Source organism: Ambystoma mexicanum, chromosome 7q (assembly GCF_040938575.1).
Source record: "Ambystoma mexicanum isolate Mex_15411 chromosome 7q, UKY_AmexF1_1, whole genome shotgun sequence".
NCBI classification, from domain to species: domain Eukaryota; kingdom Metazoa; phylum Chordata; class Amphibia; order Caudata; family Ambystomatidae; genus Ambystoma; species Ambystoma mexicanum.
In genome coordinates this window covers 960,073,204-960,092,510 of record NC_090941.1, presented here as the reverse complement: position 1 = coordinate 960,092,510, position 19,307 = coordinate 960,073,204, and the positions used below count along the sequence as shown (strand labels likewise).

At 39.8% G+C, this 19,307-nt stretch overlaps 1 protein-coding gene across 1 annotated transcript in view; it reads right to left on the bottom strand.

Annotated features, from left to right (window-relative positions):
* Positions 1–19,307, bottom strand: part of LOC138528419 (retinal guanylyl cyclase 2-like) — a 772,203-nt gene that overhangs the window by 107,971 nt on the left and 644,925 nt on the right. Inside the window, exon 18 of the mRNA XM_069640033.1 lies at positions 15,935–16,020. Within this exon, the coding sequence (XP_069496134.1) occupies positions 15,935–16,020 (86 nt within the window). The remainder of the gene's footprint in view (positions 1–15,934; positions 16,021–19,307) is intronic.

Sequence of the window (19,307 nt, the reverse complement as noted above, 5' to 3'; positions counted from 1 at the left end):
ACACACTTCCACAAGCACATTCACACACATTCGCTCACTCACTCATACACACAATCGCTTTTCGTTTAACTTATCTTTCTATTTGGTGACAGTGTCCTTTGTTACCCTAGTCTGGAGACCTCAGCTCCAGTCCTCCTAATAGGAACAAAAGCATCAAAAGCAGCGAGTATGTTGCCCGGAGAGGCTGTGGGCTTAAAGAGAAACATATGATGAATGTGTGGTGGGGAAGCTACGTGCAGCAACACTCAGAAGACAGGGTTGAACTAAAAAGTAGAATGCGTGGTGAGGGGTGTGGCAGCCCACTCCGGGCCCGCAAGGGGGTGGGGGGGACAGAGTACTCCTGGAGCAGCATTAACACCAAGCACTCAACCAGTAGTGTACCTCTAAATCTCTAAAGGTATCCAGGGGTAGAACCATGGTACCATGGGGCAGACTGCTACAGCAGCTAGCAGGAGCCACTTAAGGGTCAAGCAAGTGTCACTGTTTGGAGGCGGAACTTAAGGACCAGTGAGGCGCATATGCTCCTCCAGGAACCTTCTCACAGGTGGCTGAGTGGAATGCATACACCTTTGAGGAAAACAGTCCACTCCTGTATCATAACTCCCGATTGGCACCCATTTAATAAAACAACGCCTCATTGGCTGATATGGGGGAACACACAAATAATATTCAGTGCTGCAGCCATGCATGTCACAAGCATTACCAGTCTCCTTCTCAACACCCTTTTCCTTCTCTGCTACATTGTTTCAGTCACTGGGTGGTGCTAAAGCGTGTCCATCAGTGCCAAAACCAAAGAGAAGTGGCACCTTATGTCAGGGGGAAAAGAGCCATGCAAGGTCTATCATAAGGCATTGGCAGGGGATGCAAAGCATATATATGGTATCAGAGGATCCCTCCAATCTCCCAGAGTCTTTCCCTAGGTGAATACAAAGTTAAATAGTTCCAGTGCTTCCCATGCTTCCACAAGGGGATACACCACGCCAGGCCACTCAAGAGGCAATATGTGGGAGGGAGGAGAACAAGGGGAACTATTTTAGCTCAGGGGACAGCTTCCATTCATGAGGGCAGAAACCCGAGAATACGCATCCCAAAACACATGTTTTATAGGTTCAATGCAAGGAAGTGGTTTTCTGAGACCTGCTGACTCTGTTTGTGCTTCTATGCGACACATTTGCTTGTTCAGTGGAGGATTAAAGAGCTGGGTCTGTACTTCGCCATGATTGTGCCGCCCAATCTAAAAATGGTGGACTCGACTTGCATAACCTAGTGCCCAAAAGATACTGCAAAGGCCCATTCTGGTCAACTTGAATGTAAACTGCCTCGGGCTAAACAAATTCACAGGTGACATGATTTGCGAGGAGGTAGAACCATAATGATAGGTTCAATCATGAGGGAGAAAGCCAATGGGGAATAGACACATTGGGTTGAGTATAGAGAAGGAAAGATAGTCATCAAAGCAGAACCTGACTTGGTCACACCTAGAAGTCCAAGCAGCCCCTGAAGTGCAGCGCTACTGCATGGGTTTGGTGCATTGATATAATGTGGTACAGCAAGACATGAGTTATTGAGCATTTTTATGCAGCGCCACTGCATGGGTTTGGTGCATTGCTATGATGCAGTTGTTTCAAGCTATGTGTTGCCAGTGTAACATGGACATATAAGTAAGGGCGGGTTATTCAGTCAAAAACGATTTTTACATATAAAATGCAAATACATTTTTCACAGTTAAAAGCACACATTTGTACCTTCAAAATGCACACCATTTCTTACCTGAAATGCCTATTGCAAGAGACACATTTGGTAATTAACAAACTAATCTCACTAACAAGACTAATAATTATAACTCATTAATAAAAGAACGTGTCTTCACTGCAAAATGAGGCCTACTCTGAAAATCAGTTTTAAACACACATTCAAGTTTTTTTTTTCTTTTGCCTTTCTGTGCTCTGTCCACAGTAACTGCAGGAAGCAAAGACTTCGAATAAGCAGGAAATCAGTTTGTTACAGTTGCAACTGTAAAACAAATAAGCCATTGTGTAGTGAGGGAGGAGATGACATGATAGAATCTTATTGGACAAGCATTCGGTAACCAAGTTTTCCTGTAGAATCTTGAAAAGGGGGAGAAGGCAGACGATTCTGGCACAGCTCGAAGAAGGACAGGGTTGACAGCTGGGGATGCCTGATTCCTAAAGCAGATTCAACTTGGTTGCAGAGACTGGCTTTTCCAGTCAACAAGTCCCAGTTTGAGTGGCAGCAGATGCTTGTCCTTGCTGGGTGAATCCCTCCAGAAGGCGACCAGCCAAAGAAGTTACATACTGAATAAGCCTGGTAATTATCTAGCTGAGGTGTGGGGGCTGAGTGTGTACGAAAATATTCAGTCAGTGTAGGAAAGGAGATTCCTGTGCTTTACCCACGTGTTTAATGTTACAAATTGAATTCTTGTCTCCACCACTCTCTTTTCAGTGTATCACAAATAATGCTGTTACTGTGCTATTTCATTTATTTCGGTAAAGAGTGAGATCGTGTTTAAATGCAACTTTTATAATACACAAAAATATCTGAAAGCAGACGGGTGGTGTGTTTTATATTTACCAATACAGTGCTGATGATGTGGGGAGATGTTTAGACAGTGCAATTGTCATTTTCAAGGTAGCTAAAAATAAGATTTGGCTGCAGCCATTCAGTATGAGCAAATGCCATTCAGTATGAGCAATTATAAATAACTGTGTGTGTATTTGCTGAAGGTACATGAGTCAGCAAAAATAGAGACCCGGGACATAGTTCACTACCGTATATAAGTTAGTGAAAAATACCACATGATAGCTCGCTGCCGTAGATAAGACAGCGAGAAATTGCCCATTGTGGCACACTAAAAGTGAAAATGTGGTGTTCCTGAAATGCAAGCCTGAGGTCTCTATGGTGATTACACGAAAAATCTAAACAAAAATAAGGGGTGCTGGATATTGGGGCCACATATAAAACAAGGGAATTATGCTCACCAAAATACCACCAACCACGCATATCAACCACGCATACCAACCACGCATGTCTGTGTACTGAAATAATGCATATCCACTGTTAATATTATACATAACCCAATCTGAATACAAGGAGTGATTGTTGCTAAATTATTTTTGGCGGTAAGAAAATACCGCCAGGACCCAAATCTACATAAAATACCCTACATATTTATGGTGCGTTGCAGGCCGGGAAAGTGATCACAGAGCACCTACTGGGCGTGGCAAGTGTGTCTCACACTGCCATCGGTACATTAAAGGGAACTCATTTCATAATAGCAGTGTGTTACTAAAAACAAATTTCAGAATGTCACAAAGGGAAACCACATTTTCAGACCTAGTGCAATATTTAGAGGCAAAGTTGTTTGCACATGGGACGTGGTCGTCGAACAGTACCTTAGAATGGCATGACCGCATTCAGGGTGAGGTGCAAAATAGAAAAACTAGACAATATTTTTGCAGAAGACAGCATAATTCAGGTCTGCCTTACAAGATTATTGAATGCAGCCGATAAAAGTGCAGAGAAAGACTGTTTAATACGGCTATGCGGCAAAATATGGTTTATTTTGAATAGGTCCCTGTGAATGCAGGAAAATGATACCCAGCTAATTAACAGGTTAAAGACTGAATTAGATGAGGCAAGCAAAAATCAGGAAATGTTAAGAGCAGAATTGGATGTATGCCAAAAAGACATGCAATTAAAATGCAGAGACTTTGATGCACAGTTATCCAAAAGCAAGAAACAATTTGGGGATAGTGAGCAAGAATTGGTACACTCAAAAGCCTTAGTGGACCACATTAGACAGGATAAAGATGAGGTTGTTTCAGAAATGCAGATTTTACAAAAAGAACAATGTGAAAAAGAATGTGATCTCCAGAGTGCAGAACAAGAAATGATTAAAATGACTCAAGAAAGAGACAAGAGAAATAAAGAGTTCAATGAATGCCAAATGCAAATGTGCAACATGCAGGAGGTGATTAATAAGACGAGTGATGAAAACAACTATTTGCAAAATGAAGCAAACAGACTCCTTAAAAAGTGTAAGGAATTAGAACAGTAAATGTGCATTCCCAGGTCCCAGGAGAGGCGGCAGGGTACCACATTGAATGGAGTGGAGGTGAATTCTAGTTCTTCCCAAAGAGCTGGTGCTCCAGTGACTGGGCCGGTGACTGAACTTGGTTGCAGCGCCCTTGGGGGATATGATACTCCCATTGGGGGCAGCCACCAATCTCATACACCTGAAAACAGGACTGAATCACAAAGTAGTGCAATTCCATGCATTGCAACAAGTAGCCCCATAAAAATAATGAAATCCATTAAAGCCCTGATCAAACCATTAAAAAGGGAGGTGAATGCTGCATTGAGGATCACTTAGAAGCGGTTCATGACATTTTTAAAGCACTCCAGATACCTAAGGAACAGTACAGAAAATATTTTCATTTAACTTTAGATGCCCCGACGGCCAGCATCATAAGGGGATTAAATGAACAGCAAAATATGACATGGGTGGAGTTTGAAAAAGAAATTAGGCGTCATTTTTCTCCTTTTCATTCATTGCAGGAGGCAAAGAAAGTTGCGTACACAATCACTGCTGGACCTAATACATCCCCTTGCCAATTTTTACAAGACTTAAAAAGAGCATTTTCTCGCTTTGATGTATCTTTTGACCCAAATTCCAATGAGTTTAAAACTGCATACTTCTATGGGCTACAGAAAGACAACATATCCCAATTGGTCCGTGAATTTGACCGTGACAAGTCCCTTGAATGGATTGTACATCAAAGCACAAAACTATATGAGGTACTCTATTGTCAGGGTAGAGAAAGTGATAAAATGAAAGACACTAGACCTAAATCTAAAGAAACCTCAGCCACAGTAATGGAAATCAGGTCAGCCAAAATGTCCCTCGAGTCTGCTCAAAGCCATGGTAAAAATAATGTGACACCTGAACAAAGGGGTAATCAACAAAGATCACCCTTTCCTGTACCAATGTTCCAATCACATGATCCTTGTAATAGGGAGAGCTACATCAGCCCTAGGTATTTAGGGGACAGACCCCGGGTAGGATATCGGCCTCATATGGCAGGTATGAACAATAACCAGAGACAAAATCAAGATCAAAGAAATGATGGTCCCTACCAGTCATTGGAGACACAGAGCAGATTTGATCCCAACACCATGATATATGGTAATCAGGATAGACCCCGATATGTGGATCGCTTTACTGATAATGGAAATCAACATAGGGGCCAGTACCCACAATCTGAGAGACAGGACATGAGGCAAAACATGAACTACAATCCATTTCAGTACAATGATTCCCCACCAGGGGACTATAATCAAAGGATGGGTGCACCCCGCTCCCCTCCACAAATGAATCAAGAGTTCAGAAACCATCCCAACAGATATCAATCACCTGAGAGGTATCAGAATAGATCCAATCAGGGGGAAAACAACCAATATCGACCTAGGCCACAGAAAGAGGATTCTAGAGAGATGGAAAGGTTCCAGTTCCTTGAGGCCCAAGTGAAAATGTTAGCTGAGCAAATAGGAAAGCTCTATACAGCACAAAAACAACCATCTAAAGAAGGGGCTGATGGCCCTAGCAATGACCGGGGGGCTTCTGAGAAGTGACTAAGTACTTATGACACCTGCAGTGCCAAAAAGACAGATTGCCCTGATGTAATTTTGCATAATGACTCTGAGATGCCTAATGATTTAAAAGTGAAAGCACCAATAAATGAACATGTAACAGAAAATGCAAATACTTCTAAAAAAGAGGTACGGTTTAACCAAAAACTAAATCAAACATTGAAGATTTGTGCAAATAAAAAAGAAACACCTGGAATTCCAAAAGAACAAAGAGACAGATTTAAGAAAAATGACTCATGCATGAGGAATACCAGTGAACAGGGAGTAAGTGGGGATGCTATAGCTCCTTCCCTGGGCAAGCAAAACAATGACCAAACACAGGTAGAAAAAGGAAATACTCAAAAGGAGGGTACGGGTCAATCACCTGAAGAATTCTTTGAGCAACATATTTTTGAAGAGGCTGAAAGGACTGGTATCACACTAAATGATCACAAATGCACAGAATTAAACAATGACACATTGCTGAATGATGTTGTTACACATGTTCAGTTGGAAGGTTGTAATGTGGTCTCTGATGTTACCCAGATGGATGGGCGAACAGTGGCCACACTCCAAAAAACCTCTGATCATGGAGAAATGAATAAAGTCTCTCGCGCAGAAATGGGTAAAAAGGAGGGAAAAATGTCTTTCCATTTACCAATGTGCTTAGCCAAAAGTGAAAAAGGCCTGAGAAAGGTGAGCCCTGAAATCAGTAAGAATTGACACTTCTTATGTGTATTAGAGGAAGTTGAGGACAGATATTATGCACCCATCACTGTAGAAGAAAAATGCCACACATTTGCTATGATTGACACTGGCGCACAGGCCACAATTATGTCCAAGGAGCTGGTAAAGAGTATCAATGAAGGGAGACCCCCACAGAGTCAGATCACAGTGAAGGAAAATCAAGGTCCAGTGCATAACTTTAATGGGGAGGAGGTGCCCATCGTAGGTGTAACTGAGGTTGACATAAAATAGGAAAGCACAGAATGAAACAAGAGGTATTGATCACATCTATTTGTGAAATTCCATTTCTGATGGGGACAGATTGCCTGAAAAGATTGTCTCCTCTCATATATGGGGTAAATGGAGTACTGTGGCCTTTAACAAAAAAACATTGAGGCCTAAGAAATTAAAATCACAAAACAGCAACATAAATGAATGTCACACCGTTGCCAAAACAAATGATGCAGTGGAGGTATATCTCCAGAATAGTTGCATACCTAGTGACACTGGTATATTGATGTGTCAAGACAAAATGCAGAGCGACAATGAAAAACTACCTGTACAAATATACTTGGACCCAAGGAAAAATTGGCAGACTGCCATAGATGAGCACACATTACGTTTTTATTTAAAAGAGAAAACATTCAAACAGAATATTGCTCCTAAACAGATTCAGAAAAACACATTACCACTCTTGCTGAAATACACATGGAAGATGAGCAACCATGGGTTCATGTTGGTTTAAATGACTGTTTTAAAACAATAAATGCCACTTTAGCGCTTGAACAGGAGAGGAGCTTCATTAATGATAAATTGTTGCAAAAAATAATGGAGAGGGAGGAAATCCCGAAATGTAGGATTAAAAACCAATACGTTTCTGGGTTGGACGGTACAGACTTTGAAAACCGAATTGCAGGCAGATGCATGCTTAAAATTAGCACTGGGCAGAAAACAATTCACCATAATGTGTGGATAGTGAGTGGAGCACAAAATGACTTTTACGTGGGCAATGACATCATGCACAGAATGTGTATGGTGTTAGATTTCCTTAATCAAAAGATATGGTCACGCCTAGGTGGGCCTGCACCTGAATTTGAAGACAAAAGAAGAGCTTTTCATTGCGCGCAGCTGGTCCCATATGCAGTTGAATTACAGATGAGGAAGGATACTATTATTCCTGCATTCACCAAACAGGTTGCAATAACACTGAAGTGCAGAAATGCACAGCAGATGAAAGATTCTGATGCATTTGTGTGCCTGAATGAATCCATAAAACAGCAGGGCCTGGATTATGAATACACTCCATTGGTAGATATTGGTGAAGGATCTGTAAAAAGTATGGTAAATAATAAAGGTTGTCAGGATATTCATTTAGAGGAAAACTCCCCATTAGGAATGGCCATACAAAAATCACATTATACAGCAGATTTAAATAACATGGTGATTGGAAATATCCCTGAAAAGTATGTAGATGCCAAGGGTGAGTTGCCAGAACACCTGGGCTCTCAGCCCAAAGGAATATTTAAAATTCATTCTGTGTATCCTTATGATTCAAATGAGACAGTGTGCTGCCATCAAGAGGATTGCATAATATTTAATTTAAATGAAAATGAAACAGAAAATCAGCCCATTGAAGTGGAAGCTGATATGCCAAAATATTTAAAAGTGGTAGCTTTACAAAAAGACACAGCCACACAGTTAGAGGAAAGCGCCGAGATTCCCTTACCAGAAGATTTTCCAGAATTTTCCAAAATGGTAGAAGAGCAGATCTCCTTAGCGGATGCGTGTGACAGCGATGAGGATAGAAACAATCTGAGGGAGATATTTATGGAGTTTAAGGATGTATTTGCAAAAGATGCTTGTGATTGTGGTTTAACTGATTTACATATGGCCACACTACCAGAAGGGTGTAGCAGAAGTCCAGTGTTTGTACACCAGTATAGACTACCGCTGGCGTGTTTAGAACCATTGGCAGAGATTATTAAAAAATTTGGAATCGCGGGGAATCATCAGGCCCATTCATAGCACATCCAATACACCTATTTTAGGTGTGTTAAAGCCAAATGGTCAGTGGCGGCTATGTGCAGACTTGAGGGAGTTAAATAAAAGAGTGCCAGTGTCCAGATGGCCATTGCCATTCATTGATCAGGGCCTAGCTCAGGTACATGGTTCAAAAGTGTTTACCACATTAGATCTCACATCTGGATAATGGTGCGTGCCATTGGCAGAGGAGATACAGAATTTATTTTCCTTTACATTTGACAGGACTCAATACGCCTGGCTTAGAACGCTGTTCGGGTACATCAAAAGTGGGAGTGAATTTGGCATATTTTTGAGAAAGGCCATGCCTGATGCAGCGGAAAGAGGAACCATAGTTTACGTTGATGATGTCTTGATAAAAAATGAAGGCCTGAAAAGCCATTTTGATGAAATAAGACATGTGCTTGGCCAATTGCAGAAAGCAGGCGCCAAAGTATCTTTGCAAAAAGCACAATGGTGCAAGAAAAAAGTGAACTGTCTAGGCTATGAAGTGACTGAACATGGGCTAAATCCACAAAAGAAGAAGATAGAGGCCATACAAAGATTAAAAGATCCTAAGAATGTGAAAGGAGTAAAAAGTTTGTTAGGAATGACAGGTTATAACAGAAAATTAATTGAAAATTATGCTGAAATCACTCAACCATTGACTAAACTGCTTAAACTGAATACTCCCTGGAAATGGGAAAAAGAGCAGTCTGGGGCAGTGGCTAGACTGAAGGAATGTCTGGTAAAGGCACCATGTTTAGCATATCCCATAAAAGGTAGGGATTTCTTTATAGAAATAGGTTTTTCTGAACATTGTATGTCAGCAGTGTTATCACAAAAACATGATTTGAATCACAAAACAATTGCCTATGCAAGTAAGGCATTTTCCCAAGTTGAAATGAAATTTAATGAATGTGAAAAGGCCCTATTAACCACTGTTTGGGCGCTACAACATTTCCGCCCCATTGTTCGGGGAGAAAAGGTGATTATTGAAACAAATCATCAACCTTTGCAGTTTTTAGAGAGTAAAAGAATTAGGTCAGGTAATCTAGCGCAGTCCAGAATCACTTCATGGACGCTGGCATTACAAGGTTTTCCTATAGAAGTGAGATATGGACAAAATAAAAAGAGCCCAATTGCTCAAGGGTAGCTGACTTACATGACTGCGCAGCTGAACAAATATCAAATGAAATGGAAGTGGAATCTAATTGGCAGGAATTTGAACAATCACCACACAAAGCTTTTGATGAAAAAACATGCAAGGATTTACCAACTGTATATGTGGATGGTTGTGCTTTTCACATTGAAAATGACAGTAATAAACAATTAGTGTCAGGAATAGGAAATGTCTGGTTGAAATGTGAAGGAGTCCCCAGTATAGGGATGAGGATTGGAGCTAGGAGCAGTCAAGTGGCGGAATTGGCAGCCATTTAAAAAGCAATTACTACTGCAGTTGATAGAAAGTTCAGTGAACTTGTCCTGGTGACTGATTCTGACTATGCACGGAATAGTTTTGTGGAGTATTTATCTGGCTGGAAAGCAAGAGGAATGATTACATACAACAAAAAGCCACTTAAACATGGAAAAATGATACAAGCCATAGACAAATTGGTGTCAGAGAATGATCTAACAATATACTGGAGAAAAATTTGTGGGCATTTAAAAACACCAGGAGAGGATAAGGAGGGAAATGATAAGGCAGACCACCTGGCTAAAATTGGGACTGTGATGGGAGAATTACTACCTATTGATGATTTACTGGGTGAAATACAGATTGATGCAGTAACACGTTCTAAAGCACCAAAGGAGATAGATCAACCAGTGGTGCAATGGGGCCATGACACACCAGACCAAGATTTGATTGAGGCACAAAAGAATGATCGAATTTTGGGAATCTATTATAATCATTTCATAGATCCTGAACAAAAACCTTTAGCAGAAAATGATTGTATGGGAAAAGAAGAGTTGAGGGTACTATTAAAGAATAAAAAACGAATTAGATTACAAGATGGACTCATGATTAGAGAGTCCATAACAGGACAGATACAGTGGGTGGTACCCCTTTCATTCAGAGGGCTAATGCTACAACATGCACATGATGCAATAACTGCAGGCCACAGAGGTTCACAAAAAACATTGGAAATACTGAAAGATTATGCTTACTGGCCACATATGTCCCAAGATGTGGAATTATATACTAGAGGATGTCTAGTATGCGCCCAATTTAAACCTGCTTCACCAATGCATAGAGCACCATTGATGAAAAGAGGCCTAACTCTCCCATGGTCAGATTTGCAAATAGACTATGTAGGCCCTTTAAAAAGGTCGGGCAGAGGACACCGTTACAATTTAAGTGTGATATGTTTGATGTCGAAGTGGTTTGAATGTATTCCTGCACCAGAATGTAGTGCGCAAACAGCAGCCCCATTGCTGGTGAACCATGTGTTCTCAAGGCTTGGGTTGCCACAAAGAATTGAGTCAGACAGAGGAAGTCATTTCACAAGTACCCTAATGAGTAAGGTATGGCAAATACTGGGTGTGAAAAGGAAACTACATATCGCATATCGGGCAGCCTATTCAGGTGGAGTTGAACGGAGCAATAGGTCTGTTGTGGATATTTTAAAGAAATCCGTGGCAGAAGCAGGTTCCAGCTGGGATTTACGTTTACCGTTGGTTTTGATGGCAATCAGATCAACTCCTGCCAAAGCAACAGGTGTTAGCCCCTATGAGGTCTTGACAGGTAGAAAAATGGTGTTGCCACAACACCTACTATACAGAACACATGAGCAGACACTTGTGAGTGCATCCACAGTTCATGAGTACATTGATGAACTGAGGAAGCATTTGCAACATGCATTTGCTTTTGTGCAGAGAAATCTGGAAAGGGCTACTGACAGTGCTAAGACATACTATGATAAAAGAACATCAGTGAGAGAATACAGTGTAGGGGATCAGGTGTACAAGTTTCATTTTAGAAAAAGTAAACAGAAACATTCTAAATTTCTAGCAGCCTGGCAGGGGCCATTTCGAATTATAGATAAGATCTCTCCTGTAATGTATACAATTTTGAAGAATGAAGGTGAAACAGCGATAGAGCAGTTTGTCCATGTAAATCAGATCAAGCCATGCCATTCCAGACACGAGATCAGGCGGCTTGAGCATGTAGAAACAGAAAGCCCTGGGGCTACTGCCCACTGATGCACACAATACAACAGAAAGTCCCTTGAACACAAACAGATAAAATAAATGGGTACAGTCAGGAGGCAGTGACAGAGAAGTTAAAAAGTTGATTATTATAATGGCACATAAACACTGTAATATATGTAAATAAATAAATAATATAAAAAAAATATATATACATAATGGAAGCTCATGGTCGTTGTGCAGAATGAAAATGCATTGAATTTAAAATGTTGTTTCATGTACGCTTATTTTCTTTTTAACCTGTGTTTAATTTCAGAAAAAAAAAATGTTTTATTTTTGGCAAAAGGGTGAAGTTAGTATTGTGCTATATACTTAATCTGTTTCTTTTCTATTTTGGTTTAGAACATTAACTATTTATACCGGAGGTCACGGGAGACAATGGAATATGGAGTCCCCTGGATGAAGACCAAAACATGCCTGCCTCTCGGTGGAGGTGAAGACAAAATAGCCGGAATGCCAAAGAAAAGATGATTTCTATAGAGAAGGATCCAAGAGTACCAAGATGAAAGAGTACCCAAATGAACCAAAAGAGGCAGACAAGAGTCCTGACATATGGAGTTCCACGTATTTATTATTTTAATTAATTGTTTAAATCTGTTATGTTAATTATTTGTTTTAGTTAGTTGTTTTATTTTATTATTTTCAATTGACTTCAAGTATAAAATTGAAATACTGGACTGGACACTTCCATTGGCAAGGAAAATGTAGAACATGTTATAAGAATTGATAAATTCAGATTAATTTTAATATTATATTGATTGAACAGCGACTTTCAATTTTCATCTTCACAACAAGAATGTTAATTGTATTGGATTGTTACATTTTTGAAAGAAGAAAAGGAACCAGTTGGATTTTTTCCAATTATGGCTCGGATTAGCCAAATAAAAAAAAGGAGGGTATATGTAGGATTGTTTAGTGTGTTTTGGGAGCACAGAGTACAGCACCACTGCACAGGATCAATGTATAGCATGTTTATTTTCTTTTTGAAGTGCAGCGCTACTGCATGGGTTTGGTGCATTGATATAATGTGGTACAGCAAGACTTGTGTTATTGAGCATTTTTATGCTGCACCACTGCATGGGTTTGGTGCATTGCATGATGCAGTTGTTTCAAGCTATGTGTTGCCAGTGTAACATGGACATATAAGTAAGGGCAGGTTATTCAGTCAAAATTTTTACATGTAAAATGCAAATACATTTTTCACAGTTAAAAGCACACATTTGTACCTTCAAAATGCACACCATTTCTTACCTGAAATGCCTATGTTGCAAGAGACACATTTGGTAATTAACAAACAATAACTCACTAACAAGACTAATAATTATAACTCATTAATAAAAGAATGTGTCTTCACTGCAGAATGAGGCCTACTCTGAAAATCAGTTTTAAACACACATTCAACTTTTTTTTTTCTTTTGCCTTTCCGTGCTCTGTCCACAGTAACTGCAGGAAGCAAAGACTTCGAATAAGCAGGAAATCAGTTTGTTACAGTTGCAACTGTAATAAAAATAAGCCATTGTGTAGTGAGGGAGGAGATGACATGCTAGAATCTTATTGGACAAGCATTCGGTAACCAAGTTTTCCTGTAGAATCTTGAAAAGGGGAAGAAGGCAGACAATTCTGGACACAGCTCGAAGAAGGACGGGGTTGACAACTGGGGATGCCTGATTCCTAAAGCAGATTCAACTTGGTTGCAGAGACTGGATTTTCCAGTCAACAAGTCCCAGTTTGAGTGACAGCAGATGCTTGTCCTTGCTGGGTGAATCCCTCCAGAAGGCGACCAGCCAAAGAAGTTACATACTGAATAAGCCTGGTAATTATCTCGCTGAGGTGTGGGGGCTGAGTGTAAACGAAAATATTCAGTCAGTGTAGGAAAGGAGATTCCTGTGCTTTACCCACATGTTTAATGTTACAAATTGAATTCTTGTCTCCGCCACTCTCTTTTCAGTGTATCACAAATAATGCTGTTACTGTGCTATTTCATTTATTTCTGTAAAGAGTGAGATCGTGTTTAAATGCAACTTTTATAATACACACAAATATCTGAAAGCAGACGGGTGGTGTGTTTTATATTTACCAATACAGTGCTGATGATGTGGGGAGATGTTTAGACAGTGCAATTGTCATTTTCAAGGTAGCTAAAAATAAGATTTGGCTGCAGCCATTCAGTATGAGCAAATGTCATTCAGTATGAGCAATTATAAATAACTGTGTGTGTTATAGCCTTTTTGCTGAAGGTACATGAGTCAGCAAAAATAGAGACCCGGGACATAGTTCACTACCGTATATAAGTTAGTGAAAAATACCACATGATAGCTCGCTGCCGTAGATAAGACAGCGAGAAATTGCCCATGGTGGCACACTAAAAGCGAAAATGTGGTGTTCCTGAAATGTAAGCCTGAGGTCTCTATGGTGATCACACGAAAAATCTAAACAAAAATAAGGGGTGCTGGATATTGGGGCCACAAATAAAACAAGGGAATTATGCTCACCAAAATACCACCAACCACGCATACCAACCACGCATACCAACCATGCATGCCTGTGTACTGAAATAATGCATATCCACTGTATTATTATTATTATTATACATAACCCAATCTGAATACAAGGAGTGATTGTTGCTAAATTATTTTTGGCGGTAAGAAAATACCGCCAGGCCCCAAATCTACATAAAATACCCTACAGCACTTGATGTATAGCAGGGCTATCTTTTCATGCCCACCTATTCTACAAAATCCCTCTTATTTGTGTTATACAAGTATTCAACCGACCCTCAAGACATTCACTTAGGGTGTGTGCTCATATATATTCACTGGCTGTGTTAAAACATAATCACATAATACTGCATTCTTATGAGTATTGACCTAAGCCCATTCGCATTAAACAGAAAACTGCATTCATAATGTTCCGACTTTCCATCGATGTCGCTGCCATTTTAAGAATCATCCGCCATTTTGATTTCAAATTCTTGTTTCATGTTCTAAAATGGTGGACTGTGTTTTCAACTTGCAGTCGAGCCGAACGACCTTTGAGTTCTGTTAATGTTTAGTCTGACCAAGAGCAGACTGTTTGACCAATGTAAAGAAACCTTGTAATTCGAATGAACTACCATCTAAGTGTTGTCTGCGCTCACAAGCCTCATCCTTGTATAAACATTGAGACAATGGAAAAAAAAACTTAGATCGTGTGGTTTGGCTGAATTGCATTGAAGCGATTCTTGGAATAAGGCTTACCGTGGATCAGAGAACCAACAGCATCATTGTGACTTCATGGACATGCAAACTTGTTTATCCCTTATATTTGTCATATGAACTGGTCACAAACTCTAGCCAGTAACTTCTTAGCTTGGAGAGAGGCTAGACAAAGTTTGAAAAATTGTATAAATATGTCTGTGTTTAGATGTCCAGCACTCTCACCCCTCACTGTGTTTGCTGGTACACACTGTGAGGTGTTGGGAGCCAGATAGCTATCTGTTTTGCTTTGAAACTGTACAGTAATAAAAGATACTTGCATCTTTTCAACCCGTGATTGGCGTATTTTATTTGTGGTACTAAGCCTCAATATTTCTTTGGCCTTTCAGCTGAGCGCATATGTCGATTTATATTCCTAACAAATCACATATATGTTTTGTATTTGAGGAAAAATACTACTATATGTACTACTAAAACAGATGCTATTTCTATTATTAGTGATACAATTAGTAATATTGCTATTATTAACACATAAATGCTACTAATAATACCACTAACATTATTATTATTATTATTATTTTTATACATGTTCATGTGTGATATCAGCCATTTTGAAATGCTGCAATCAATTATGTTACTATTACACAATGTAATGGTATATATTTGTATATATGTATAAAGAGAAATACAAATAATATATAGATATTTGACATGAAATATATATGTAAAGCATAACATTTATATGACACACATGGATATATCACATATATTTGTTAAATAGCAATTCATATTATCGTCTTCAGCTCTTCAAAGGAATAATCGGTGCTGCAACATAAAATATTTAATCTCCTGCCTACAAGGGTGGTAGCGACAACATTAAAGTCTGTCAGTATGACACACAGCCTACATGCTGCTTACAATCTGCACCCCACCCTTACTCATACATGTCGTACGCAGATAAAACAAAATGCTTGATTGGCAGATTCCCTTCAAATGTGACAATGTAATATCATCGGCAGTGACAATTTTTTATCTTTGGAAACAATACATGCTGGCAAAAAAATAGTCACATTTTAGATTACACAAAATTACTAAAAGCATTTTTATGTAAAAACAATGATACATTTGTTGCTTACCCAGGCTTTAACTCTGGCGGACTAGGTAATGACTTTCCAAAACCTTCCTTTCCTACTAACCAAAATGTTTCCTCTACTCCTTTACCCTAAAACAAAATAAAAAAATTAACATGATAAACATTTTGGGTATTTTATGATAAGAGTTCTACGATTGAATCTCTGAGATGCCCATTTCTATGCATTTCTTACTCCATAGTGTATATTAGCAGAATTAATGTCCAGTAGCACAAATTGCCTCTGGAATCTCATGGATTTTCTTAAAACATGTTTTTACCATATACATTTATTATTAACAAGGGTACTTTACAATGAATAAAGTGCTCAACGAACAGATACCCCACTTCACAGCACTTATTACATACAACAATGAGCAATACAGCAACGATGGATGATTCATAAATAGTGAGAACACAGAATTAAAGATATTCCTCTCTGTAACTCAGGAAGCTCTCAAGACTTATGAAGTGACAGATCAATTAGCAACCGCTCAACTACGAACAAGTTAAAGGAATTTAAGAACATTTGGTATTGGATATGATGAGGAGGATCGGAGTTAAATCAGACTAGTGTTCCAACCGGAACACCCTAGGATTGTAAACATTTGTCAGGAAACATCTTGGGGCAGGTCCACAGAGTACATAAAAATGGTGGAACACCTGTACTGTCCTTTTATCAAATTAAGATACCTTGTAAATTACTTCGACAAAATTACATCATGGCCATGAAAAGGTATGTATATGCATTAAGCGGCAGGGTATGGTGTGGTAAGGTTAAGGCGAGGATGGGTAGGGGGCCTGTAGGAAAGTATGGGGTGACTCTCCATTAATACAAATAAAATGATGATGTAATATTGTCAAAGTAAATTACCATTATTATTAGGTTATTTATTGACCATGTATTGTATGTATTACCGTGAGGTCTTTACTCTGATGAAAGGGCCTAGAACCGCACAAAAGACAGGTGCATATGTGTTATGCCTGCCTCGCCAGCACTGCTCTGGATATTTTTTGTGTTTTTTGGTGGCATGAAATAGGAGATCCGAGTCCGCCTTATATATCCCCACAAAATCCACTTGATTTTTGTGCCAGCATGACACTCTCGTGTTGGTGTAACACCCATGCATTCCTATGGAATCTTCCCGCTGTTTTTATTGCATTTCATATTTGAAGCTGCATATAGCGTGAAGCAACAGACCAGCATGCATGCTAAAAGCCGTCAGAATACATAGGAATCCGTTGTAGAAATTGCATAATAGTTGCATAAAGAACCCCTTTTTTTGCACTCTGTAGTATACATAACTAAAACTGCACAGAGGGAACTGCATTGAATAGAAGTGTAAATTTTGCGGATGCACTCTGTACCATTTAGTACTTTTTGAAATTGTTCCCAGTGTGTTTAGCTGCAATTGCAACAAGACGATTTTCACTAGAAGAACATAGGTGACCGAGGCCCTGATTCTGGTCGAGGCGCAGTGAGACTGCTAAACAGCATGCCTCACTTCGCTTTTTTTTACGCCCAGGCACCACGCCTATTCTGAAGTGGGCCTGGGCGTCAGTGCAGTGCACATCAGTGGCCTGTCTACAATCCGCCTGTTTTTTGTGACAACAGGAGCATTACACTCTCTGCAGCACAAATCCTCATGCTGCGCCTTTCATCCAACCACAAACAAACAATACCCATATGGTAGTCTCTGCACTCGCACCTGAATTGGCACGCTCCGCTTGCCGTCGCACTAGCAGAGCGTGTACACAAAAAACACTTTGTAAAACACCTGCTTTCTAAGAACCAACTAGGAAAAATGCCAGGATAATGAAATTCTATCCCAAAAAAATGCCCCTCGCCCCATAATACTATAGACGAGCTACAGGCTGCGCTAGAACTCACTAATGACCTCACCAACTCACACCCTTGCCTGAGTTCCAAATTAATCGAAAACGTACTATTCACACAATGAAATAGAACACAAATGGTGGAATCTACTGGCATAATAACGCCTCTTGCTTCTAACTTTACCCATGACCGTACAATACATGTAGCTGAAAACGGAGTGACATCTATTGATGAAAATAATGAAACGCCCAGCTGGTCTAACAACCCAGCAGATAAGAAAGATACTTCAGACAATGCAAGCGATGATCAGGCAGTAAATGCAATCCTGACCCTCCCACCTCAATCACTAGCCTTAATGAGCAGCATAGTCTAGCACACCCCTCGTCCTAACTTGGACACAACCAATAATACTGAAGGAGTAGATGTGGATCAAATACAAGTTGGGTCAGAGGAATCTAGCGACATTGTGTATGTTACTATGACTGAGTCTCTCCCCATTAAATCACTCAGTGAATTAGTTAATCCCAATGCCCTGGTAATACCGGCGGACCTAGATGCAAATACCATTATGAAGTCCTCTGGTGTTGTGGACACTAAGATGCCAACGAACCAGAGACTTGAATGTGACTTAATCACAAACCCATGGACCTCAGAAACTGAAGGTAATCTCAGTGATGAGAATTGCAATGATAGTATCCAAAGCATCTCTTCTGATGCTATGTTCGAAATACTAGAACACGTACTGTCAGTGTTGGTGTCCAGATGTGGAAGTATGGAGAAAAAAACTGGATGTGCAATCTATCCTTTTACATAGAAACAATAATAAAGGAAGGTGCTCTGCCGGTGATAGTAATAGTAACACATGTGATAAGCCTTCCATTATTCAGAAGAGCACTGCAGACGCTGCTGTACAAGTAGAACTGATAGATGACACACAGTTACATGACCCGTAAACTGTGTCGACCATATCTAACTGCTACCATAGGAAAAAAAACATATAGGACGCACACTCGAGGTAAACAAGAGAAAAGGAAAATATCCCAAGCAATAACCTATGGGGCGAAGACAGCACCCGTTACCACTAATGGCTGTGTTTCATACCTAGAGTCCAGTGTTGAAGAGAGAACTGTGGAAATGATGAACACTAGAGAAAAGCAATGTAGTAATCTAGAGAAAAATGCCCATGTTCCCATAGCTCCCGTTGACGCACAAAGTCACACGGTAGTGGTCCACCAAGCCACATTTCCCCCCAAAACTAAAGGCAAAAAAAAAGCAAGAAAAGGGATAATGACATTTGGAAGTATTTGAGCGATCCGAGTGTTGTAAACGGAAACCAAAGTAATATCTCAACACTACTCGTATGTTCTAAAGCTCAAAGAAGAGGGAAAATAAGGAAAGTAAAAACGAAGACGAATGTTGGCATATGTGATAATGTTCTAGAAGCTGTGAAACGCATTTTTGTGGAAGAGAGTGAAGCTGAAGCGTCAAATGCTCCTTTGGCTGTTTTGCTGCCCGCCACTCCAAGTAAGAGTGTTAGTATCAT